The 24,130-nt window shown below is 40.0% G+C and overlaps 3 protein-coding genes and 2 non-coding genes across 8 annotated transcripts; all 5 read right to left on the bottom strand.

Moving 5' to 3' along the window:
* Positions 1–30: 30 nt before the first annotated feature.
* cct6a (chaperonin containing TCP1, subunit 6A (zeta 1)) lies at positions 31–6,607 on the bottom strand. Its single transcript, XM_027000125.3, has 14 exons — positions 6,401–6,607; positions 5,477–5,540; positions 5,149–5,283; positions 4,816–4,989; positions 3,507–3,610; positions 3,204–3,314; positions 2,913–3,072; positions 2,400–2,482; positions 2,021–2,117; positions 1,770–1,917; positions 1,206–1,339; positions 977–1,079; positions 753–825; positions 31–343 (listed from the first exon to the last, which is right to left on the bottom strand). Exons 1-14 carry the CDS (start codon positions 6,535–6,537, stop codon positions 271–273), a joined length of 1,596 nt encoding a protein of 531 aa, XP_026855926.1. The 5' UTR covers positions 6,538–6,607; the 3' UTR covers positions 31–270.
* On the bottom strand, positions 558–685 carry LOC113571315 (small nucleolar RNA SNORA15). Its single transcript, XR_003409989.1, has one exon. It is a non-coding gene; the product is annotated as a small nucleolar RNA SNORA15 (small nucleolar RNA).
* Positions 2,201–2,333, bottom strand: LOC113571316 (small nucleolar RNA SNORA15). Its single transcript, XR_003409990.1, has one exon. It is a non-coding gene; the product is annotated as a small nucleolar RNA SNORA15 (small nucleolar RNA).
* Positions 6,608–7,039: 432 nt separating the features above from the next.
* LOC113571304 (protein NipSnap homolog 2-like) lies at positions 7,040–12,157 on the bottom strand. Its single transcript, XM_027000167.3, has 10 exons — positions 12,020–12,157; positions 11,221–11,360; positions 11,013–11,058; positions 10,426–10,520; positions 10,112–10,182; positions 9,598–9,738; positions 9,396–9,427; positions 8,714–8,808; positions 8,542–8,625; positions 7,040–8,401 (listed from the first exon to the last, which is right to left on the bottom strand). The coding sequence occupies exons 1-10, from the start codon at positions 12,109–12,111 to the stop codon at positions 8,337–8,339; spliced, it is 861 nt and encodes a 286-aa protein (XP_026855968.1). The 5' UTR covers positions 12,112–12,157; the 3' UTR covers positions 7,040–8,336.
* Positions 12,158–13,418: 1,261 nt separating this feature from the next.
* tmlhe (trimethyllysine hydroxylase, epsilon) lies at positions 13,419–23,854 on the bottom strand. 4 transcript variants are annotated; one of them, XM_035527708.2, is made up of 9 exons: positions 23,648–23,854; positions 23,500–23,541; positions 22,313–22,493; positions 21,898–22,074; positions 20,596–20,878; positions 18,059–18,178; positions 16,437–16,673; positions 16,009–16,147; positions 13,419–15,862 (listed from the first exon to the last, which is right to left on the bottom strand). In XM_035527708.2, exons 3-9 carry the CDS (start codon positions 22,488–22,490, stop codon positions 15,731–15,733), a joined length of 1,266 nt encoding a protein of 421 aa, XP_035383601.1. In that variant the 5' UTR covers positions 22,491–22,493; positions 23,500–23,541; positions 23,648–23,854; the 3' UTR covers positions 13,419–15,730. The 4 variants fall into 4 exon arrangements, with proteins under 4 accessions (XP_035383601.1, XP_026855874.2, XP_026855875.2 ...); XM_027000073.3 differs by having other exon boundaries at positions 23,504–23,541; positions 23,648–23,853; XM_027000074.3 differs by lacking the exon at positions 23,500–23,541.
* Positions 23,855–24,130: the final 276 nt, after the last annotated feature.

Genomic DNA, 24,130 nt, shown 5'->3' with positions numbered 1-24,130 from the left:
CAGGTCATGCAAGGTAATTCACTCAAAAACTTTCACGAACCAGAACATTTAATGGGTACAAAGAAAAAGGTGTGTACTGCAGTTTAGTGCCTTTTAACAAAACCTCATAAATAACCCAACTGATTAGAGGAAGAGTCCTGCGGGAAATGAAAACGCTACCGGGCACAGAAAATAAGTGGACATCCAGTCAGGATGCAGTTAGCACAAAATTCATGTGGGTGCCAAACGCCTAGGCTGTCTTCATCTGGCGGGTTGTCATGCTCAATTCTTTTAGCCTTTGAGGGAGGACATTCCAGCTCTCATGATCTCATCTACCAGGAGGATGTTACTAGCGATTACCGTGCTGCAGAGGGAGAAAAGCAGGAAAAATGATCTTCATATGTTGCCAGTTCCAGACAGCATCTTGTGCACTAACTTTCAGACTAACTTGTGTGATTACCACTGTATGGTCTGGCTGCTTTAAAACATTTTACTTGAGCTTGACAGGCTGATTAAGGGTGACATGATGGTTATTGTAGGCTTGACTTGATAAACATTGGTTACTCTAGGCAAATACACTGTGTTCTCCCTTAAAACACATGACAACAGTTCCATCATCACCATTTCAAAACAAGGGAGAGGGATGATCTTGCATGGTGTCTGACTGCCATTACTACAGATAAAGTAAAACAGAATTCAGCCATGCTGGTAGCATCCACAGAACACTCACAACTGACCAGTCACCGTACAGAAGAGATTTAGGTTTTACTCACCATGAGTGAAGCAGCTGCTTTTTAACACTATAGTTATCCCAAACACCAGCTTCCCCAGCTAGCATTGGTTCACCTGGGCAATGCATAAGCCAAAAGAAACAGTATTAAGATCCAAATATTAGGATTGCATAGATGTGAATGGTGAATTCTAGTCAAAAACTTTAGTTGACGCACCCCTGTTCCTCTAGATTTGAGTGACAGGACTAAGTGTTGGGGACACGTACCGGTGCTCAGGTCGACCCCAATGAGCTGTCCAGACTCCTTGAATTCAGTCTGCAGCTTCACAAGAGTCTCCTGTGGGTCATAGCCTGAATTCTGAGCTAGGACCTACAGAGAAAACACACGTCTGTTTAAACTGCCGTTATGAAGTTATGTCAAATTAAGAAAGAGCACAGCAACAAAAAGTAATGTGGTAACTCCTGTTGGAATGAGTCCATGGAAAGGTCACGCTACCTTTGGGATGACGAGCAGAGCATCAGCAAACGCCTGCACGCCCAGCTGAGCCCGGCCCTTCACCTTGGGTTTGTGTTTCACCAGAGCATCAGCCACGGCGACCTCGAAAGCCCCAGCTCCCGCCACCACACTGCCTGCACTCCCAGGAAGACAATGAGGAATCAAGAGTTTTGTGAAAAGTTTTTCAACAGCAATTTGTACAAGTGGCTCGATGATTGGTCTGAAACTGCCTCCATGTGGCCCATCCCAGGTATCGCTATGCTTTTCATGAATAGCAACCCTGCAAAAGTTGCTTTTGTACCTTAGTCAGCAGAACATATTGTCCATTTAAAGTGCACTGAAATGCTAGTGTTACCACAGCTTCTTCTCCAAATTAGCAAATATGAACACAATGCAATACAGTCTTGAAATGGGGCTAAAACAAGCAATTGCATAGGGCTCCGTTTCTGCAGGAGCACTGTGGCAGAAATTGAAAACATTGAATCTCAGAATTTCGACTCTGCCCTTCTACGGCCTTGCCAAGGCTGGCTGCTGTGCAGGTTTGGCAGCAAACAGCGTCCGTACCGTCCTCGATGGCATTTTTGACCGCACGCAGGCCATCCCGCACGGCGTCTTTGATCTGAGTGAGCGTGTGTTTGTTGGGGCCTTTGACCAGCAGCGTCACAGAGCGAGGGTTGCCGCACTTCTCAATGAATGTGTACTTCTCCTCTCCCTGTCGCAAATAACAGGCAATCAGTGGGCAATTCAAACGGCCATGCGGTGAAAACAACTCTCTCGAACAGGCACGGATGGGCGCAAAAGTAGTAGAAACTGACCAGCGTGTGCTCGTAGACGAGACCAGCGTGGCCCAAGCACTCGGGGGTGAGGTCGTCCACAGAGTTCATGGCGATGCCGCCACAGGCTAGGGTGAGCCTGAAAAAGTAGTGAGAAACCCATGCTGTCTGAATAAGCAGGGCCACGGACAGAGCACAAAGCGCTTAAGGCTGCGCGGTACAATGTGTATCTCCCCCTCACATTAGTAATAAACATGGAGATGGTACTACCATGACCGAATGAGAGAGAGGGGTAATCTGGCATGGTGTCTGACTGTGTTTACCACAGAAAGAGTAAAACAGAATTCAGCCATGCCTCAGGCATTTCTTTAGTGACCGACTTTCCACTAAACCTACGGTGGCAGCCAGACCTGACGCCTACCTTTCCATGTTCCTCCTCTTCGCCCTGCGCAGGGCTACAATGCCCTCTTTAGCCAGAGCATCCAGAGAGAACGGATCAATGCCCTGTGCCAAAAGAAGACTTTAGTGCCAGCTCCTACGACCGTACTGACGGTTCTGACAATGTGTGTGCAGTGTACTGGTCTCATGAATACATGTAGTAAGAACAGACCGTCTTCTACTGCAGAGGTAGACCACACTTCACTATAGCACAATATTTATTTCCACAGATGGCTACACAAGCGACCCATGGGTGTTCACTGTGCATAAAAAAACCCTTATTCTGACTCTGGTGTCAAAGTAATACTTACAACAAATGCACATTCTGAAGGCATAAGACTATCCAAGCTAGACAGCTGTATGTACATATGCCTGTAGGAGTTAACTTGAAGTGCTCCAGTTTAACCCATGTCCAAGAAAATCTCATTCTAAACAACTTTGAACTGCTAATGTCCAAAGCCTGAAGGCAGAGTATTACTAGGTGCTTCCTACTTACCTTCTGGTTGATGACAACAAAGGCCTTATTGTTGTCAGCACACACTTTGTTCTTCAGCGCGATGATCTTCTGCACACGCTCCTCGATGAACTTCCTCTCGGCCTTCACCAGCTTCTCCCGCTCATCAGCGCTCTTGTAGAAGAAGCCGGAGTTCACCTCGCTGTGGAGGTAGAATTCAGTGCAGCACAAACTAATAAGTTTGGTGCACTACCAAGTGCCACACACTTAAAAGGTACCCATTATGAACACCAAAGTATGATGGCAGCCTGTGGCAACAGGAAGTAAACCCACGTTTTCTCATATTCCAAAGAGACATTGCAGGTCAGGATATAGGCATCTTCCACTCTCTTCTTCATGTCTGGATGTCTGGCGCCATGGTCCAACACCAAACCTCTGATGAGTCTGAACATCAAAAAAAAAAAAAAAAAAAAAAAAGGTTGTCAATATTTACAATTCAGTGGTATAAGAATGTCTTTAGCTTTTGATTTTATAGTAAGGGAGAATACACAAGGTACACAAATGACTGTCACCAATTTGAAAGGTGAAAATTCCATCCAATTGTCCAGTGAACTGAACCATAAGGTAGGTCCTTACTGTGTGTCACTCTCCGTTTTGTGTTTCATTTCCATGATCTCCACCATAAAGAGGTCAATGGGCTCATTGGGTTTCTTGATGGCCAGCACAGCGTCCACCACAGCCTGGAAGGAATATAAAAACAAAAACTCTGAGAACCGAGAGCTTACATACTGGGCACACACAAGAGAAGCCTTTGAAAGCGTGCTCAGCTAAACAACCTAAAAGTTTACACTTTTCACTTGCAATGATTACTCCCAAGCTGTTCATAAGAATGACAAGGGAAGCAAATGATTAGTACAAAGCAGAAGAACTATTTGTAAATTGGTGCACGAGTGCAAGCAATCTAACAATGCATTGCAGCATTTTTCAAGTTTTTTAACTGCTTGTATCTTCACAATAACTTACATTAACTGTTATCAACATAGGTCAAAGTAAAGTGTTAAAAGAACCGGAAGAAACAACATTAAGTTAGAGATGCACCAACCAGTGATAGGAATTGGCTGCTTTTCAGTGGGATCGGCCATAACCAGTAACCAGCCGATCAGTCTTATAACCCATTCTGTGCCGGTCACATTTACATTTGTTCACCATGCAAGGTTGACAGTGGCCTAAACATAGCCACATATGAATAGCACAGGGACTGCATTAGGCCTCTGTGTGTTGACAATAAAAAGTGTTTTCATTTTTCATTTGTGTTACCTGGTGCACTTTTCGTTTGGAAAAGTAAAAAGACTGCTTTATTTTATATTTGGAGGTTTGTCCTATAGTCTAGTGCACATGAAAACTGTATTTTTGCATAACTACATTAAATCATATGAAATTACACTGCAAAGGGCTAAGACTGGTCAAGATTAACTGTTAATTGTATGTATATCTAACCGATGCAGAGTTTCTTCATAAACATAAATCAAAACTGATGCCAAATAAATTATCGTGCGTTCTACATACATGCATGCTCACGGTGCATAAGGACTTAAATGTCTCTCCATTTGCCTGACCAGGTCAGAAACAGACAGAATGTAGCAACAGCTCACAGCAGCTCAGGCAAAAAGGAGACCTTGGACTAATGAGCCCTCTGTATTCCACTTGATTTGCTCAAAATTCATACACACACACACACACACACACACACACACACACACACACACACAGTGTGTGTGTATAATATATATATATATATATATAAATAAAAGGCAAGAACATAGACTGGCTAGTAGAGCCCAAGGACTGGACTAAGCAACATTCTTTCTAAGCAACACAGTTCTCTGCTCTACATTTACAAAGGGAAAAGCAGACCCAAAGAGATGTCCCCCTGCCTCTTCCATACCTCCGTGAGCAGGTCAGCCAGCTCCGCATGAACCTTGGTTCTCAGCGAAGTCCTCGCCACGCTGATGAGCGTCTCACGGCCCATCTCCCTGGTGACCTTCACGTCCTCCAGCACTTGCAATGCCTTGTCTTTTGCTGCCTCAAAGCCCTCCGCAATGATCCTGGGGTGGAGACCCTGATGAAGCCAATGGAAAATGAAAGACCAGTGCAAAAAATAAAAATGAATAAATAAAATAAAATCCTCACCAACACCACTGTAAAAGTTGAACTTATTCTGCCTATTAAACATTTTATGTCTCAAACAAAACAAGAAGTGCCAAATATGTATGCCAACCTCAGAAATATAAAGATCCGCCTGTTTCAATAGCTCCCCAATTATGAGTACATTGGATGTGGTTCCATCTCCAGTGATGTCATCTTGGGCTGTGGCCACCTTTGCAATGAGGGATGCAGTTGGATGCTGAATTTGCTATTAAACACAAAAAGAAGAGAATTCAGTCTCCAGTCAGTAATTCCAATAACAACTGCTTTATGTGGTTCAAAACACTATTTACTGTAAACCCAGCAGATATAAGTATAGCTGCTTTGTATATGCTTGGTTTTTAATATTGAGAAAGGACAAAGCTATCTGTTTTAGAAAAAAAAACCAGAACATCTCTCACCATCTCGTGCAAAAGAACATTGCCATCTTTAGTGAGCTTGATGTCTCCTGCACCGGAGACAAGCCTGTGGACAACAAAGTCTCCTGTTTAAAAACATACTTACCGTCATCTTTTAATTTGTAAGTTATAAAATAGTCACACGCTGACACAGCGCTTCACAACCAATAGAATATTTACGTTATACATTTTTAATTGTGGAATACTCAACATGACGGCTAGAAATCAACTAACGGAAGCAGGAAAGACCCATGGGTTTTTTAGCAACGAGAACCATACCTGGCTAGATATGTTAGCTAATTATATGCCGAAAAAAGGGTGGTGCCGTGTGATGCCGGGAAACAAGATATTTTAGCTTCTTTTTTTTAAAGCTAACATTAGTAAGTTCAAAGCAAACCCCAGATAATTGTTTAGATCATCACTGGAGACAAATTCCATGCTATGCAGAAACAATGTTTTCAGTTTAACGCTAGGGAACGCTAGCTACTAGCCAATTAGCTACATTCAAAGTTCTGATGTCTAACGCCACCAACACCGCAATCAGACTTTGGTGCTAGCTGGTTAGCTAGTTAGCTTAGCTAGCTAAAACCATGTGGATCATAGAATGAGCTAGTGGAATTTAGCGAACCTAGCTGTACTGCTACATTCAATTGAACTTACGTTAGCTAGCTAGCAACTTCTTAGTTGCTAACTAGCAATACTTTATCGATTAGCACTCTAATCGATATAGCATTAATTGCATTCATACGTAAAAATGCCCTAAATGACAAAGACCTAGAAGAACACTTCTATTTATCAACTTAGTAAGACAACTAGACTACTGATTAGCTAGCTAGCTAGCAGGCTAGACAACCTGTCAGCGTTATGTAGCGTATCACGCGTGCGCTAACAAAGCAATTCATGGTCGTTTGTAAAGACAGAACTTACATTTTCATGGTTCCTTTCGGTCCTAGATTACTTTTCAGGACATCCTGGAGTCCACGGGCGGCACTGATGTTAACAGCCAAGGCGGCCTGAGCCCTGGCTACCTCTGCTTTGGGATTAAGCGCTTTTACAGCAGCCATTCTGTAACTTAAAGAGGGCTTCACACAGTCAGGCCGGTTTCAGAGGCCAGCGGAAGAGAAACGCTTCCAGAAACCTCCAAACACGCGCGCTTTGGCACAGCCTCCTCCCCGCTGTGATAGGACCGAAACCATTTCAACGAGCGGCCATCGACAGTTGATTGGCTATTGGCGGCGTCTGTCTTTTGTGCAGAAATATTGCGCCTGTCGTAACGTTGATGGCTGAGTATTTGCTGCATTCTCTCATATACTTGAAATTAATTTATAGCAAATGAACGTCACCAATGTCATAAACATAATATCAGCAACAAAAAAAAAGACTATTTTTCCATGACAAATCTGAAACATTGACATTGTTTTAATTCCAGATCCTACACTGAATGCCCACACATCATCTGCTCAATTCCTTTAAAAAGTCTCTTTTTGAAGAAAAACAATTATCCTTTCAATACCCAAGCCATTTCTCATGAGCAGAGTCGTTCAATAACTGCATGCTTTGTGAAGGTGTAGTTCAATCATAAATTTAATTCAGTATGTACATCTAATCTTTTCAAAGCATAAAAACCACACAAAACAATAGGAAACTTCAAAATTGAACCAAAATATCAGTTTGGCTGTGCTGACCTAAAAATCGCAAGTTTCGCCACTTAAGAGTGCTTTCCAAGGTGTTAAGATGAGTTTTACAAGTTTTTAATGGAGAATATTCATTCAAGGACAAGCTTGATCATGTAATCAATTTTGAGAGGCCTATCACTGGAATAAATTCAACACATTCCACATTACAAGATGAATGTAAATGACAATCAACAAGATCGAATATTCAGTTGCAAATCAAAGACAAGAAAGGTTAAAGGTTATGTTTGATTTGATAGAGGTCAAATACAAATAAATTCAATTTTTTTTCTGCCACCCACCATTTAAATCACGTTTTGTATTCACCTAAAATGACCAGTTTAACTAAATGATTAGTGAAAATAGTCCAATAATTCTCCTAACCCATTGTTTTTTTCAATGAACTGAGACTGCAAAACCAATAATACGAATAACCATACACACATGCTAATTACAGCTATCCATGTGGTTTCAGTTTCAGTTAACAAATCTGTTACCATCATGAAACTGAACTACATTAAATATTGCAGAGGTCAAAAGCAATACTACGACAAGGCCCCAAATCAGGATGATAAATGGCATGCAAGTTGATCAGTGCCAAATCTGCATCAAGAAAACAATTATACTTTGTGGATAAATGAGCAACATTCTGGAATATATTTGAAATGCACAAATCAAAAGACAGCAGCAACCATGTCTACAGTAACCTGAACTTAAACATCCTCATTTGAGTTGAGTTTTGATGGGAACATGGGTTTGTTTTTTTTTTTAAATGAAAAAGTTGCTGCAATGAGGGGGCAAAGGTGAAGACAGGTCTCACTCTGATGAGAGGTCTCGCTATGAAGGTGTCAGTATTGTGACAGAATTCTGATTTAGGAGTACTGGCATGAAACCCTTTGTTGCAGCATTTAGATAGAAAGCTCTACTAGTGATTCAAAGTAGTAATATTCTTGTTGTTCTTGACATTTGTTGACAGACAGGAGAGAGTCAATCAAATGTCAATACAAATATGAGCCTTGAACTTTGGGGGGGGGGGGGGGGGGGCACTATGACCTAAAGAGAAAAAAAGAAAGACACTTCTTTCAAAACCAAGCAGAAATCCATGGCAGTGCAAAATCTGATCGACATGCATTTGGAGTTTCGTATAATCAAGTTCACTTTGGGGTTTCTGTTGGGGTCATCAGCAAAAGCTACTTCAGAGGTGAAGTCTTCATCGGAATCATTATTCTGGACTCCATGTGTTGAATCAGAGGAACTGGTGGCATCAGACAACAAACAAACAAACAAACAAACAAACAAACAAACAAATAAATAAATGCACATTCAGATTCCAAAAGACAACCGCTAACTGGGGAAAGCAACTGCCCTTCCTGTATGCTGCACGCCCATACTCACCTGTGTAGTAGACGACTTCATCCCAGCCCTCATGGTGCCATGCCGCATTCCTCGTTTCCTCTCTCGACTGCAGGTCTTTGTAAGCTGGCAGATTCCAATGGCAAAAGGTTAAATCAATTACGAATTCACCATTAAGTTCCTGCCACCTGGGATACATGGAAAGTCCACTCACCCCAGAGGTGATGTACCATGTACAAGCTGCCGATCTGAGAGAAGAAGCCTCCAACAGCCTCGTTGTTCTGCTGCCTGAGCTCAATGGCCCGAGCCCTGTGCAAATCAGTCACAATCACTAACATTAGCATATCAGATAGGATGCCGTTTAAATGATCATAATGAACTTCTATGTTGCTAGCAGACAACTTGCTACATTAAATTTTATGCCACATCTTTCTTGATTGACACTTACCCTAAATGGGGTATGCCATAACATTTCCTCTACAATCACCATATTTAATGAATTTTTATAGGGTTCCAATATTTTTTAATTGCATTTAAAACATTTCAAATGTCCATGCAGAACTCATGATTGTAAAATGTCAGTATAAATTGACAGATTATAAAAATCACATTTCAGCAAGCAACAACTTGCATCAAGAATTAATGCAGGCAGAAAATGGGAGATCACATTGGCATGGTTGTTTACATTCTCCCCTTTAAATAAATGGATAATTTACATTTGCAAGAAGTGTTACCATCCATTCTCAAAATTCAGCAACTACAATCTGTAGAGGCAATGATAAAAGCAGTTGAGAATGGTAAACACCATACACACTTCATGATATTCCTTAAACATTAATGGAACATTTACTCTACTGCAAAGTTATAATTTTATATTTCTATAATGAACCTCTTACCAGTAATTCCCCCACTCAATCATGGTTCCAGGCTAGAAGAAAAAAAACTTTTATTTAAATGTACAAATTATGTTGCATTTGTACCCAAAACATTAAGCTTTATCCCTATAAATTAAAACAGGACAAACTTTCACATAAAGTGTGTGATATGACGTCATATATGAAAGGAAAATGATCCGGAATCTGACTCATTTTTCCGTACCCTGAGCTGGTAGGATCTGAGCTCATATATGCTGGGTCCTGGTCTGGGAACAGGCTCATTCCAGAAGCTGAACTCCAGAAGCAGCTGGTTCCTGCGGGACAGCAGCATCCTGCCACGCTTTTCTCTGTACTCCATAAACGCCTGGTTACACACACATCGACACGCTAACCATCTTGGTCCTTTTGCATTCCACTTAGAATGTCCCTTAGAAAATCACAGAATTATGGATTCTGTAGTATTTAAGATGGGTTTGTTTGTTTTTTTTAATGTTTTCATGTGAACAAATAATGGATTTCTCAGACTCTCACTGACTAATCTGAATGGTACTTGCTGCTGAGAATTTCTAGAATCTATTTCTTAAAGGCAGGTACAACAGGAGTCTAAGTATACCACCTTGAGTATCATGTCAGATTTGACATGTTCTTCCTTGGGGTATAATCTTTGCTTTTTCCCCCCACACAAAGGTCAGAGTACTCACTAGCATGTATCCAGAACCCTTTCTTCATCTACGCACCTTGTTCTTCCTGAGTTTGTTCATGACTTCAGTCAGGGCAGGATAACCTCCTCTGTATCGCCACAGGTGCACTAGGAATGGAAGACAAGCACACAAGTTATGGACAAGGTTATGATAACCATAGTGTTTCTTCTTTGTTGACTGAAATTAAAATGAAGCAGCATTGGACTAATAGGCAGACTTGATTAATCCTATTGTATTTGCAAAACGACAGGTAGAGTTAGGTGCAACAGAACAGCTGAGAGAAAAGTCATCGGTGTGGTTTCATGAAAGGTCCTGTATGGTTTTGTCTGATGCTTTTGGTATCTGCCCACCTGCTTGGTCTTGCTCCCCATACCACGTGTTCCAAGTGCCCACCAGTTCACATGGGTAGTCAGGGTCAGCGTGGATAGATGGCAAGACATCTTCACTGTGATCGCAGGAGTAATAATTAGTATTATGGTGCTTGAATGTAGTGTACAATATACCATGTATGAATGTTGCTTTGTGGCCACTGTATAAAAGTCTATATAACAACTTTTTAACAATAATATTCCAGAGATATATGAATACGATGCATTCCAGTGATGATATAGTTCTTATAAACAGAAATCTCAAATTTTACTCTTTCCTTATTTCACATCTGAAATTTCCTAAATATTATCCAACAGCTGAATAATAAATAATGTTTGATTATGAATGAGCTAATGCATTTGGTAAAGTTGGTTCAGATTCTTTTATAAAGAAAATGTCGAATGAATACAATCAGATTAAAAGTGTAAAGGTGTTTAACACGAAAAAATTGCAAAAACAAAAACACACAAAAAAAAACAACAACTGGTGATTGCAAATGTAGGCATAAATGCCAAATTTGGCACACATTCAACACTAGACAGCATTACTTCAGTATGGATGTTCTTACCAAAGTTTGTTATAATCATCAAGGCACTCTGGCTTGACATTGTGAACTGTAAAAGAAAGGCATGTTATGGACCGTAACAGACTGACTAAAGGAATGCATCTCCATATAATGCCTTTTTAATGAAGCCTTCCGATTGTGCAATTTCAGCAGTGTATCTTAGGCTTGAGAACTCTGTCGTTCAGGAGTGTGTGCTGAGTCAGGCACATACACTGAATTTTGTAGAGGTTGTTGTCTTCTTTCTTTGCCAGGAGGTGAGAATGAGCATCTTTTCTGGGGTCAACTTTTCGGACAAAGAGAGACTTGAACCAGCTGTCCTCACGATTTCTGTTTGAGGATGCACACAGACTCCTGACCAGAGAAGTAATTGATTAAAAAAGCCAATTAGCAAATGTTGACATTTTCTGTTAATTTAACATTCAGATGAGACTGAAGACAGGTAGGCTTTTTCAGAGCTACACACACTTCAACAATACCTTTTTAACCCTGGCAGCAGCTAGCTAGGACATTACTGGATATGTCTTCTAAACACCCTTTACATTCTTCTGCTAATGAATTCTGAATAGACATTCCAGTGGAGTGACTTATCGTGTTACAGCACTGTTTTCAACGACCTTGAGCCGCAACTCAATCGGATAGTTAGTGGCAAGTGTTCTCTATTTATGCCCTCGGATCTGCAGCTGGTCAAACTTCCTGCAAAATAGTAGTCCCTATAAAGTTTGATGCAATGTTAAATGTTTCTCGTGAGAGGCATTTCGCATGGAAGATATTACAAATCTAATCCCGAGTGATCTAAATTTTTCTGAAAAAAATTATCCAACGGCTAAGCATCATTCAAACACAGCTGAAGTGCTAATATCCTAGCGCGCTAGCCTAAAAGAGGAGTGCACGACTTGCTTTCTTGGGATTCGCTGTACTGGAGCGTCAACAAAAGGGTAAAGTGCGAAACGCAAATCAAGCGAAACTTGGCCATATCCCTTGACTTTTCCCAGTTTAAACAGCGGTCTAACCTGATGGTTACTGTCAACTGTTGTTTCGCCCGCACCCCGATTTTTGCCTGGTTCAAGCCATTTCCCAGACTCTGAAGGACTCTGGTCGCCATCTTCCCTGAATGTCAGGCAGAGGCAGTTCCTGCTACATAACTGCCTGGACGGTAGAGCTATGCCTTTTACAACCACTAGATGGATCGCATCGTACAGTTGTTTTACTCTGTGCAATTGCTGCGACACAATCGACAAAGTAGATTAGGTTTGCTGCCTAACCTTGCCTAAAATGCTATTGCAGTCTTCGATAAAATATGAGGTTCGATTTTTTCTTTAACGTTTAGATGCCCTAGACGCCTGTGAAATTATAAAAAAAAACAAAAACAAAATTGCAGCTATTTATAGCATGGTGAAAATTTAAACGTAATTATGCATCACATATGTTTTCATGAAGTGTTTTCAGCAATATTTAGGTTATGCAAAGAGCCTACGTTTGATGGCATCAATACGAAAGACAATAATTTATACACAGCAGATGTACTGCTTCATTTAAATGAATAAATCTCAGATCTGGAATCAATAAAAGGTTGCCTTAATTTATTAGATTTTTATTGGCACCCCCAGAAGAGATCTATTTGGGGAAAGGCTGTGGCAATAACATACATACAGTTAACATCACTTCTAAAAAACATACATTCCCTGTCTGATGCAGTGTTTGGTTGGTTATGAATTTGCTATCACTGAAAACAACAAAAATCCAACTAGATGCTCAGTTTATATGTTGACTAACTTCTGCTGCCATGTGTGCAGGGGATTATGTTTGATAGACTTCAAAACACTTCTGTAAAGTCACTCTGAACATGGACACCTGACACACACCATACAAGCAAATGCATTGTCTGTAGTATGATTACTGCTGTTTTTCTCATGTGGTCTCATGACCATGGCTTCTAATTTACAAAGTCAACAATAAAAAATAGTTTACTCTGAAACTGGTTTAAGTGCTAATACTTTTCTAGCTATAAAATGAGTCGATTGGGCTTGTTAGCTAGTTAATTCATAAGTAAAGAAAATGTATTTAGTTGTGATTGCTCTCCATGTCTTCCTCCAAAATTAAACCAGTAGCCTGTTTCCCAGGAATTTCTAGTTGAATATTAGGCACCAAACCAGAAATTTCAAAATTTGTTAGTGGAATTATTTATAAATTAATTTTTCTCCATTGGAAAAATCTTAATTTTTGTTTTTCACTTGGAGCACTGGCACTCAAATGTTTTGCGACCCAACCTGAAGCGGACTTGTGTCATTTCCACTGGGCATCACACTCAAGCAGCCAAGTGGCCACCCTAGAGACAAGCAGGCAAATCTTTCTGGTTTGTATTTGTGGCAAGACAACTTGAATCAATAGAAGTGAGGCACAGATAACACATTCTTGAAACACGTTTATTTGTAAGGGTAATTAAGGCCCTTTGAGTATACAATCATTCCAAGATTAAACTTAAATACACAATGTAGCATAAAGATGATGACAGAGGGGAAAACAAACTAATGCAAAACTGTTAGTTCATAGATTCATTAACAAAAAAACTGAAATTTGGGGTTTTAATACCTGTTGTTTCTACAAAACACTGATCATCACAACTAAGGTACAAAATCAAGTCACTTTATTGTGCAGTTAAGTTTCTTGTTTTGGCCATGCAACACGCTTACATTTCTATGGAGACAACCACAATTTTGCAATTGTTAAACAAGCCTGATTTAGAGTTGATCTAGGGTGGCTATGAACACTTGCTTTATTCAGTGCTGGTTGTAAGCAAATATAATTTATTATATACTAATCGACCTGTTAAGCCTCCCCAACCAGTAAAATGCAAAACTCTATAAATGCTTTTCATTAACAAGTGTTTACATGTAGTGATTTGCTTTGTGAGTGTTTTGCTTTTTTATATTTTTCTCAGAACAATGTTAGTTATGGTTTCAACATGAGGTAAAGTTGTTTTAGTACTGCTAGGACTGTGCTGTTGTGGCTATTAGGACCACCCCTTGGCCCTTGACTAATGTATTTAAATCAACAACCACCCTGGTATTGTGGTAAATGAACAAATGTAAACACTTTGCATTTAAAAGTACAACAAAACCCTGTGCATCAGCTACAAATTCCCAAAAGGAGCACTTTTGAGTGTTCTTTGGGCATACTGTCTATAATAAGAATGAATCCTTATTCTGATTATGGATATACACACAGCAGATATGCGTACCATGCGCTAACTCAATATCAGCAAGAGGTGTGTATAACCTAGACCACTGAAGATATGGCTCTTCCCTGTAAATAACTAGGTTGCACAGTAGGCATCTTGATTTTCTTTATGCTCAATTCTGAACTGAATGATTTTGATTAGGTACTGATAGTTTGCAGTTCCTAAAAAGTACAACTACATGATGAATAGTTCAAATACATTAAAGTTAAATGTGATGGTTCCACACTGTAAAGGGTAATGCTGAATCTAACAACCTGTGTAACTTCTGATGTCCTTGAACTTTGAAAAATTCAACCACACCAAACGTATGACTGAATCCTTTTCCAACTAATACACCAACAATAGATAGTCTTGTACACAGTCAGCCTTTACAGTATATAAACAAATCAGTGCTGTTGTGTAGCAGGCCAGAAAATAGTTTTGATTTTTATTAAATTATTTCTAGATCTTGAGTGAGAGCACAGAAAAAAAAACATGTAGAATGTGCATTAGGTCAGACAATCAAGGATTATAGCTAGTATTCCCATGCAAGCTTAATTTGCACATGGCTTTTTTTCACCTACTACACCTACTTAAGTCAAAACAAGGTTTATTTTATTAACTGCAGAGCAATTCCAGTTGTCTTGAAGTGAATTATAACTACAGCCCCAAAAAACAAAGCAAAACATTGTAGCGAGGTAGCTAAAAGGGCTTAAAGGAGACTGTCAGTCACTTAACTGACCATGTCAATAGTCATCACTTACTTGCTGACTTGTTTTCAAGATGAACTAACATCTTACATCCACATCTCCAGAGGCAGATTAGCATTTGAAGCTCAGTTGTGCTACATTTCATCTGAACATGAGTGGTAAGTGCTTATGGAAAGTGCCTGTTCACACAGCAGGTGTGCAGCAGGATGGCTAGATTTATTTCTCTTTTTTCTTTTAAACAGAGGGCAGAGGTGTGGAAAGGAGCCCTGTAGATTAATCTCTGCCTCCCTGAATGTTCATAGTATCACCACTATGACAACTGACGAACAAACTAAGATGTAAAACGGCTTGAACAAAGGCTCTGAAGACATGCAGAAAATTAAGAAAATTGTGTGGGCAGAGCAAGTGAATTTTGGTTTCTGAAGAGAACACCATAAACCCACCATTTTTCATTGCTTTTGTTACAGCCGAGTTAACCAAAAGTAAATAAAAATTTCATGTGTGTGGACTGTTTTGGAATTAAGGTTCCTTTACTTCATTTTTTAATAAGGTGTTTTCAGTATTTTTTCTATCCCTACATTTTCTTCTGTTTCACTGTGGGGGAAAAAAAAAAAAAAAAAAAAAAAAAAAAAGCTTCCTTCTTTGGAGTCTAGCAGGATAATTCCTCAAAGGTTCTTATTCTTTGACTGAAATGCATGAAACGTCAGGCTGTGCTATACTTATACTTTCTGCATTTTTACAGTTCTGGGTTATTTATTTTACTGGTGAGGGCTTGTCTTTTGGTGCCTGGTGCATCAAGCCTGAAGGCCCAGGATGCGGGCCTTGTTGAGCATGTCGTCACGGCTCAGGTAACAGCCACAGAGCTGTCGAAGCCCTGTGAAGGACTCCCTACCATGCAGCACACGCCAGTTATCAATGAAGAGGACCTTGACAGACAGAACAAAAGAGTGGCCTTCAACATCTTGTCATCTTAAAACCTTAATTTCATGGTCACATTAGGATGTCTGTCTCCTGGTAAAAGAGCATGGAACAAGTCTTTAGTGTAACCGATATAATCATCACTCGCACTTACCTTGCCTGGTTTGAGTTTGACCCACAGTTCATTCTCAGGTTTCCTCAGTTCAGCAGTGAGCTGCCTGTGGGCCTTGTACCAGCACTGCACCATGTTGTGAGGGACTCTGGTTATCACAGCACGGTCATAGTTGTTGTACCTACACAACACAGAGGAAGCAAAACCCACACTAAAACCACTACTATGCTTCAGAGCCAAAGTAGAAGAGAGCTTTGGACTCACTATGCAAGGAATATACATTACAGGTTTTCAGTTGAAGTTTTGAGTTCAATGGTTTTTTTTAACTGACAGATATAAACACCTTGCTTTCCGACTGAAGATAATGCAGCTAAACATTTCATAATAAACAGACTGATGTATGAAGGACACATGAATAGATGTACTGCTACCAAAATGTGTCCCTCATTAGACAGTTAGTTCTCTCTTACCGTATCATGTAGATCTCATTGTTCCAAGGGTAGACACTGAGAACAGGACCTATGCCAATCATGTGGTTGCGGTGGCTGGCAAAGGTCTCTATATACTCATGCTTGATGGGGATATGTGAGAGAACTTTAAAGTTTTCGGGCGACTGCTGGAGCAGTTTATCAGCCGCATAGAATCCGTCCACCAACAGAGTCCTTCCGCCTGTGCCCTCATGCCTCAGACAGTGAAATATCTGGATTCTGCCATACAGTCAGCAGCAGAAGCCAGAAGGATTGTGGGTAATGGAAAGGAATGGGAAGAAAAACAGAACAAGCACCAATCAAGCCATCTGTCAATACAACAGGCATCTCCAGCTCGGCTCTGAGATCTGTGGACCTGCAGAGTTTATGGGTCAGGCTGAAATGTAACAAATCTCGTCTCCTCAAGGGTCTGGAGCATTTAAACCCTTGGACGCCAAGGAGATACAGATATGCAACTACATACATTTCATATTAGTTTTCATGTGGTTACCAAACAATTCATATTGGTTACTGAATCATATAAGATTTTTAGCCAAGTAATAAGCCTGGGTCTTAAAACCATAGTTGGGGGTCCCTGGAGCTGACATAACTCTACAAATAGGAAGCTAATGATTTGGTGCTCCTTGGTCCTCAGCAAAGACTGCATGCTCCACAGATCTTAATTTCAATCCAACACAACATTTCCAGAGTCCATTAATGAACTACAAACAAGGAAACCTAACCAACATCTAATACTAGGGCATGTGTCTTAGAAATAGTCTAACCAAATGTGGTGTACACTGAAGTTAAAAATTGCTATTAAGATCAGTATTGGTACTTGTGAAATATTAGTATTTATAAAATATTTAAAAACTAAAATACTAGAAAGGAGTCATAATTATAGGGCTGCAAAGACCACTTTATATGTTCTAAATTACAGCATTATTCCTTTGGCCACCCATTTGCATAACATAATGTTCTTTCATCTGTCAAAACACACTTAAGCTGACTGGAAAGAAGAATGTCAAGTCAAATAGACTTGTCACAAAGCAGCTTTACACACACACAGACATCCAAGATCCCTAATGAGCAAGCTAGTTGCAAGAGTTGCAAGGAAAATGTCCCTGGGAAAACCCAGACTCAAGAGGGAATCTCATTTGGATAGCCATGCTTTAATAGTTTATTACATTACATTTAAACCAAGTAGCCATTTCAGTGTAGATGTGCGCGTCACTATTATAAGAGCATATGTGCTGGGACTGATCCACTCCTTTGGGGACTGCTTTATTCTACTTGGACAGCTGGCAAAAATAAGGATATTTAATGGAGATGTGACTGGTTCAGAATATCACTGCCCTTAGGGCAAGAGCAGAACATACTGCTAAGAGCCTAATAAAACAAGGTCACTGCATGTATGTGTACAGCAAAAGAACTAAAGCACAACTGATGTCAAAGATTATACAATGGTTTGTTGTTTTTTTTGGTACTCCAGTGCTTTCAGTGGGTGAACAGGGAGAGAGTTGTTGACACTCTGCCAAATTGTGAGAACCAAAGCCCACAGCATGAGCTGGACCTGAGAACTTAGGAGAGCAAAACAGTGACTGAAGGATTGTCTGGCTACGCACCCAGAAGGCTCCTGGAAGTAAGCAGTGTCTGTGTGGCAGTCTAGGGCCAGCTTTGTGTAGGCTGTGTCTCCACGAGAGAAATCAGAGGTGAAATCCCACATGCGCCCGTATATGGTTTCTCTGGAAACAAAAAAGCACTTTTGATTGGAGCATAAACACAAAACTGCAAGCTCAAAACTTCAGATTTGAGTTTAGGTGACCAGTAAACAAGATGTCAGACTAGGTGATTGGTACAAATGTAATCACAAGGCAATGTTAATGGTATAAGCCACAATTCTCCTTAGGTATAACTTTTTTTTTTGTCCGAAATTTAATTTAACATGTTTTAGTTATATTGTCTTCTTCATTCCATTCTGATGGAGCTGTAGTGACAAGTCTCAAAAGAAAAAAATCTGGGTCGTACACACATGTAATAACTGCTTTCAAGCTTGTTAATGAGTATTTAAGTAATAAAATGCAACGCATTCAATGCTCGGGTAAAATGTACAATCTAATGCATCTTCCACTGTGGCTTTGCAATTGACGTTGCTGGCTCAGCACATAAATATTCATCAAAATGAACATCTGGGAGAGAATGATAGTATGCAACCTGTGCCATAAACAGCAATTTGGATCACATGCACGTAACCTCTCCTATACCACAAGATGACTAACCCAAGAGAGCAGTGACTCTCCTAGTTAGTCATTCTTCAGAGGAAAGCCAAAGAGAATAAAAAATTAGACAGAAGGAAGTTTTTTTCTTTTGGATGTACATCACGTGTACATCTTTAAGTGTTCTTAAAGAGGTTGAAGTAGCAAGCATACTGCCTTCTGGGGGGAAAGTCCTACAACCTGTTAAATATGCTGCACAAGCAGCTGTGCTCAGAGTTAAACAGCAAGAGTAGATAAAATATTAATACATGCACGTTCTGTACTAAGTAAACCACTGGATTTTAAAAGTGATACTGTTAAGGGCTACTGATAAGGTCTCCCACTTAGTTGCGGTGAAACTTAAAGTTTAAGCTAAACTGGCTATTGCCCAACAGTTTTTATAGATGTTTTTCTAGAACTTTGGTCCTGTTACAAGTCCCCGTGACAAGGCTCTTGAGAGAAGGATCTTTGATACTGATCTAACCAAATGCTTGGTGGGGGAAGTGGCTCCCTCTGAGATTGGACTACCATCCCAATAAACCTTTTATGTATTAATTTCTAGAAGTCTATGATTTTGATAACAGAGCTCCTGGCCATAAACTTGACTTTCAGAAGTGGAGGCATTGACTTCCTAATTGACAGAGAAAGTGGTCCTAAATTAACATTCTGAACCCCATGTATATTCAGGAGTCATTATCACTTCATCATGCAACTGACAAGGAACAGCTACACAACTTCATGAAGTAAACATAACACACCACAATCAAAATGTATATAAAGAAAATCAAACGTCAAAATGTATGTAAAGAAAATCCAATGTTTAAAATCAATGCTACTCCACTCCTCAGTTGCTAAAACAATTTTAAGTATTTACAAGCTACTCGATTTAAAAGAACAAATAAAACAAACAAACAGGAATAGAAACCTCTCAAATTATGCCCAATTGTGTAACGACCTTGTTCCTATTCTTTGGCAAATAATTTTTTTTGGAACATACATCTAAATTTACAGACATACAATTAAACACTGGAGCCCATCTGTTATCATGAACAATGTGTCAATCACTTCTACACGCCTCTACACTTTACACATTTTCAGGCCGCACAGCCACTGCTAAAATTATTTTAACTATTTCTAAGACAAAGTCCAAGAAACATTCAATTGTAGTTCACACATATATCAGTTAGCAAATACAGCCAAGCTGTAGTGTTGTGCTGCATCTAGTTGTTCAGTGCCTACTTTAACTTTCCCTGGTTACAATATATCAGCACTGTACCAGATTACAAGTCATAAACAAGAAGGAATCACTGAACTCTGTTTCAAAAGGTCTTAAGTGCAATAAATGAAATTCAAGGAGTTCAAGCATTCAGAACACTGCAAAGGTTGATCAAGTTCGAGAGTCATAAAACAACACGATCCATACAGCTGATCTAACTTATTTCCTCCCATTGTAGGTATGGGCCAGAATTCAAAACTATTCATTATAATGGATGTTGTATTATGAATCTAATATTGAGGATTGTGGTATTTTTTACTATAATGTGCAAGGAGCAATTCATGAATTGCATGCTACGCCAATGTAGCCTGAATTGTAGAATGTCAGATGCAAGTACTGCCATCATTGAATGCTCAGGGGTGTCAACTAAAGTAGACTGTTCATGTTCATCATATCTGAAGATCACAATGGATGGATATGTAGTACCTGGTATGTACGGCTTTACAGACAATTTTCTCAAATATCTAAATAATATATATAGAGATATTTCTCATTACATGAATAATAATGTTCAAAATCTAATGCCAGCTAAATTAATAATATACTCTACAACAACATAGACAGTGAGATAACTGCCTCCTCTTGAGTTTTAGTTCCTTGACTGTTTCAAAAGCCCAGCAAGTGCTCTTACCTGATGAGGCTGACTCTTTGGGTCACCATCTCAGTGGCATCTATTGTGGCTGGCACATCCTCTACAAATGCAATGCCATACAACAAGAAGTTGCTCAGAAACGTCTTCAGCTCCTCGTCACAGCTCATGAATTTATCCCAGCTGGCTGAAGGGACCTTGGCGCCGCTGTAGATCTCAGAGTTCCACAGGATGCGTGACTGCATCATGGCTCTCCATTTCTGGCTCTCATAACTGTTCGCTACCAGCCAGGCCAAGCTGTAGCGGGTTACGTGCCCATCAGGCCCTGGGAGCAGCAATGCAGAGGAGAGAATGAGGGTTCTTGGCTTTAGTGCTAGATTACTCCTGCACTCCATATTAGTTTCTATGCTCCACCTGGTTCAACCAATGAAATAAGTAACAAGCACTTGAAAAGAAAACAGTAACAAACTCAGCTAAGAGCAGTAATGTAAATGTTCTTTGATCTGACCTAAAATCACATGTATTAGCTTCCAAAAGCACAGCCAGCAATTGGGCAATGGGTGCGTCATTAACCAAACCTTAGAGAGCTTACTGAAGAAGTCACATTAAACATGTGTTTGAACAAAGCTGGCTTTAAAGGTAAACCAAGCACAGAGATGTGGCTAGTTTGGCACTTTCTGTGACCCCTTGAAATAAGCCAAATGGTGTTCCAGTAGCTGATTATTTTATTTTTAGCATTCATGTCATCACCTTGGAAGTCTAAATGCATTGAGTAAGAGACTGAGTGACACCAACCACAATATCCATTCTCCCAACACAGCTGTGGGTCAAAGGAACAGATGCCTTGTACTAGACAGTTGATCTTATCAATTGACAGCAGTTACTATATAATCGCTCTCACTATAATTATACGCTACTGTGTTAAAATGTGGACAGTTTGACTCTAAATGACTCACTGACTGAGCAGCCAAAGTTCCGCCTTTCCTATAATCCCTTATTGTTGCTCAGTAAAGAGACAGACAGCTCTGCTTAGATGCAGAGTCAAAGTTCCCTTCTCAAGGCAGACCCTTTGGCATTTTCTAGTGATCCTCTTAGTGTTACATATAAAAGGTTCAGACCAAGAAGATTTATCTTTTTTATCCTAGCAACAACTATGACAAATCTCTCCTGCATACTGAACAGTGGGATGTTTATGAGTCTGGGCAAAGAGGGAGTTTAGAGTTGTGCTGCGACTCCTGTAGTATCAGATAATATGTAACTAAATAGCACTTAAATGAGTGTGACATTCAGACTGAGTGTCAACTAACGTACTCAGTGATATTCTCTAGTTACATAAGGGTTTACATGTGAAGAAGAGGTTCTCCTCATCCACCCGCGTCTTCGTTGGGCGAATGTCAAGTTCGATGCTGGCTGTGTCCAAACTGCGCTGGTTCGTTTTGGAGTTGTAGCAGGAAGAGGAGCGGCAGTGGTCCCTCAGCCACACATAGTCAAACTGCATCACAAGGCCACCATAGCTGAGCTCTGCAGAGTGTCACAGTATTCAAAAACAAGAGCATTTTAGTCAGTTGTTCACTAGAGGATTTCTAATAAGGGTTTCTTGTGTGAGCGTGTCCAATAGTCTAATTCAAATGCAAAGTTGTAGTTAATAGACACTTACTCTTCAGGCATTTTGAAAAAGCATTCAAAAGAGTTCCATACCCAATGGTCTGAGACCCTGTAGTTTAACTCTCCTGTGTCCAAGTGAAAAATTAAGACATACCAAAGCAGTCATCCAACAGCTTCCAATTACAAGGCGTTGCTTGAGTCTTGGTGTGTTGCCATCTCTTGCCTTCTAAGTGGACTGATTTGCATCTATCTCCCATGAGAACAAACCCCTGGGCCCAAGATGCTGACCGCACAGTCCCTCGTAGTCTGATAAACATTCGGATTAAGGACATGATCTGGCAAATTCAAAACAGAGCAATTTAAAACAAAACACCCTTCCACATTAAAAATACTACTAGAGGTTTAAAAGTTCTAAATGACTTTCCAAATGTCAAACATTTGTTTGAATTTCAGTGAAAAATTACATGTTATGCCAAGCTAATATAACCTATGCATTTGTGCCATCAAAACTTTCTGAAATCTGAGCCAGCACACATTAAAATATGGTAGCTAGCTAGCTAGCTAAGCACATTTTGCTTCATAGTATCATTTCTCCCATAGCTTCAAGTTTGTCACAGAGCTACTAAATCTCTACTTGCCCATTTCTCAGATTTCATTGTCGATGTTGGTGTTATTTCAGCTCAAGTTTTTAAAAACCTTATCTCCCAGATTAAGTATAAAAACCTTCTTCTGACCTTCAAAGCCCTACATAGTCTTGCTCTTACCCATCTCATGGAGCTCATTCATTGATACTGTCCCTACTGTATCCTTCGATCCTCTAGCATTGGTCTTTGTATGGTCCCACAAATGCAACTCTCAACCATGGGTGGCAGATCCTTCAGTGCTGTTGCTTCTAAACTTTCAAAGTCTCTGCCACAATCTCTTTATAACTGTTCTTGTCTTCCTTAAAAACTTTCCTTTTTACAGCTCTATATTCTTCCTAATTTTTTCTTCTTTTTCTTCCCAATGTAATGCATCATTGGGTTTGTGAAATAAGATACATAAATTGAAATTATTACAATTATTATAGTAGGCAGTTGCTAGATAAATAACTACTAAATGTCTAGCTAGTTACAGTATTTTCTTCCAGGAATTTGCTATCTACATTGGAATATAGCTACCATATCTAGCTACATAACCTATTTTTAACTCAGCAAACACTTTTGCTCTTAATTATATAGTTAGTTAGCTAACTACCTGGTAGGTTACACTTCAGTAGGCAATTGTTTTAGCTAGTGTTCCCATCTGCAACTACGTTGAAGACAATATTTGTCCAACACTACAATTATGCGATCTACATACCTACCTATTATCGCCGGAATGAACACCACAGTTCGACAGCATCTGTAAAAATGCATTCAAACTTTTTAGCTAGCTTAGCTAGACAGTAAGCTAACGATAATCTTTCACGCATGCACGGGCTGGATACGAAAAGCAGACCAATACTCACTTGAGATGTTTACGAAAGATGTACCAACACCTTCGCTCCTACCTATCCAGCGTGGTCTTTTATATAAACGTCTGTTTAACAGTTAGCTACGAATCGTATTTCATAAAGTGTAGCTTCACTGACATCGCTGTTTTGTGTGCAGACTAGCAGCAGCCACGCAGGCGCTAGAAAGGCGTGAAAGGCGCTAGAAAGGCGTGAAAGGCACTCAAACTGCACAAATATCTCCCTCCTTTTCGAGTTAGCGGCAAGTCACGCTAAAGCAAAGACACGCCCCACATTTTAACTGGCAAAGTCGTCTTCAACGAGGTGAGCATTTAAAGGGGACCTTGCGCATTCTCAATGTTCATCATTTTATTTTGGTTTGCTAGAATAGATTTACATGCTTCAGTGTTCTAATTACTCATTCTGGTGCGTGCTTTGGGCTGTAACTTTGTAAACCATTTACATGCACAAAAAGCTACACACCACACTAAAATATAGTAG

Source organism: Electrophorus electricus, chromosome 8 (genome assembly GCF_041902795.1).
Source record: "Electrophorus electricus isolate QZ-2024a chromosome 8, ASM4190279v1, whole genome shotgun sequence".
Taxonomy (NCBI): domain Eukaryota; kingdom Metazoa; phylum Chordata; class Actinopteri; order Gymnotiformes; family Gymnotidae; genus Electrophorus; species Electrophorus electricus.
This window is presented reverse-complemented; position numbering and strand designations above follow the sequence as displayed.

Excerpts from the sequence above, each read along its gene's own strand:
- cct6a (XM_027000125.3), bottom strand. The coding sequence starts at position 6,537 with ATGGCTGCTGTAAAAGCGCTTAATCCCAAAGCAGAGGTAGCCAGGGCT. Across the intron at positions 3,611-4,815 it reads TGGCTGACCTGCTCACGGAG|GCTGTGGTGGACGCTGTGCT; the intron begins GTATGGAAGAGG and ends TATTCCTTCCAG. Across the intron at positions 1,918-2,020 it reads TCGTCTACGAGCACACGCTG|GGAGAGGAGAAGTACACATT; the intron begins GTCAGTTTCTAC and ends TATTTGCGACAG.
- LOC113571304 (XM_027000167.3), bottom strand. The coding sequence starts at position 12,111 with ATGGCGACCAGAGTCCTTCAGAGTCTGGGAAATGGCTTGAACCAGGCA. Across the intron at positions 10,521-11,012 it reads GATGATTATAACAAACTTTG|TGAAGATGTCTTGCCATCTA; the intron begins GTAAGAACATCC and ends CTGCGATCACAG. Across the intron at positions 9,428-9,597 it reads TCAGATCCTACCAGCTCAGG|CCTGGAACCATGATTGAGTG; the intron begins GTACGGAAAAAT and ends TTTTTCTTCTAG.
- tmlhe (XM_035527708.2), bottom strand. The coding sequence starts at position 22,490 with ATGTCCTTAATCCGAATGTTTATCAGACTACGAGGGACTGTGCGGTCA. Across the intron at positions 20,879-21,897 it reads GGAGAACCTCTTCTTCACAT|GGCCTGATGGGCACGTAACC; the intron begins GTAAACCCTTAT and ends TGCTGCTCCCAG. Across the intron at positions 15,863-16,008 it reads TCAAACTCAAACCAGGCAAG|GTCCTCTTCATTGATAACTG; the intron begins GTAAGTGCGAGT and ends CTGTCTGTCAAG.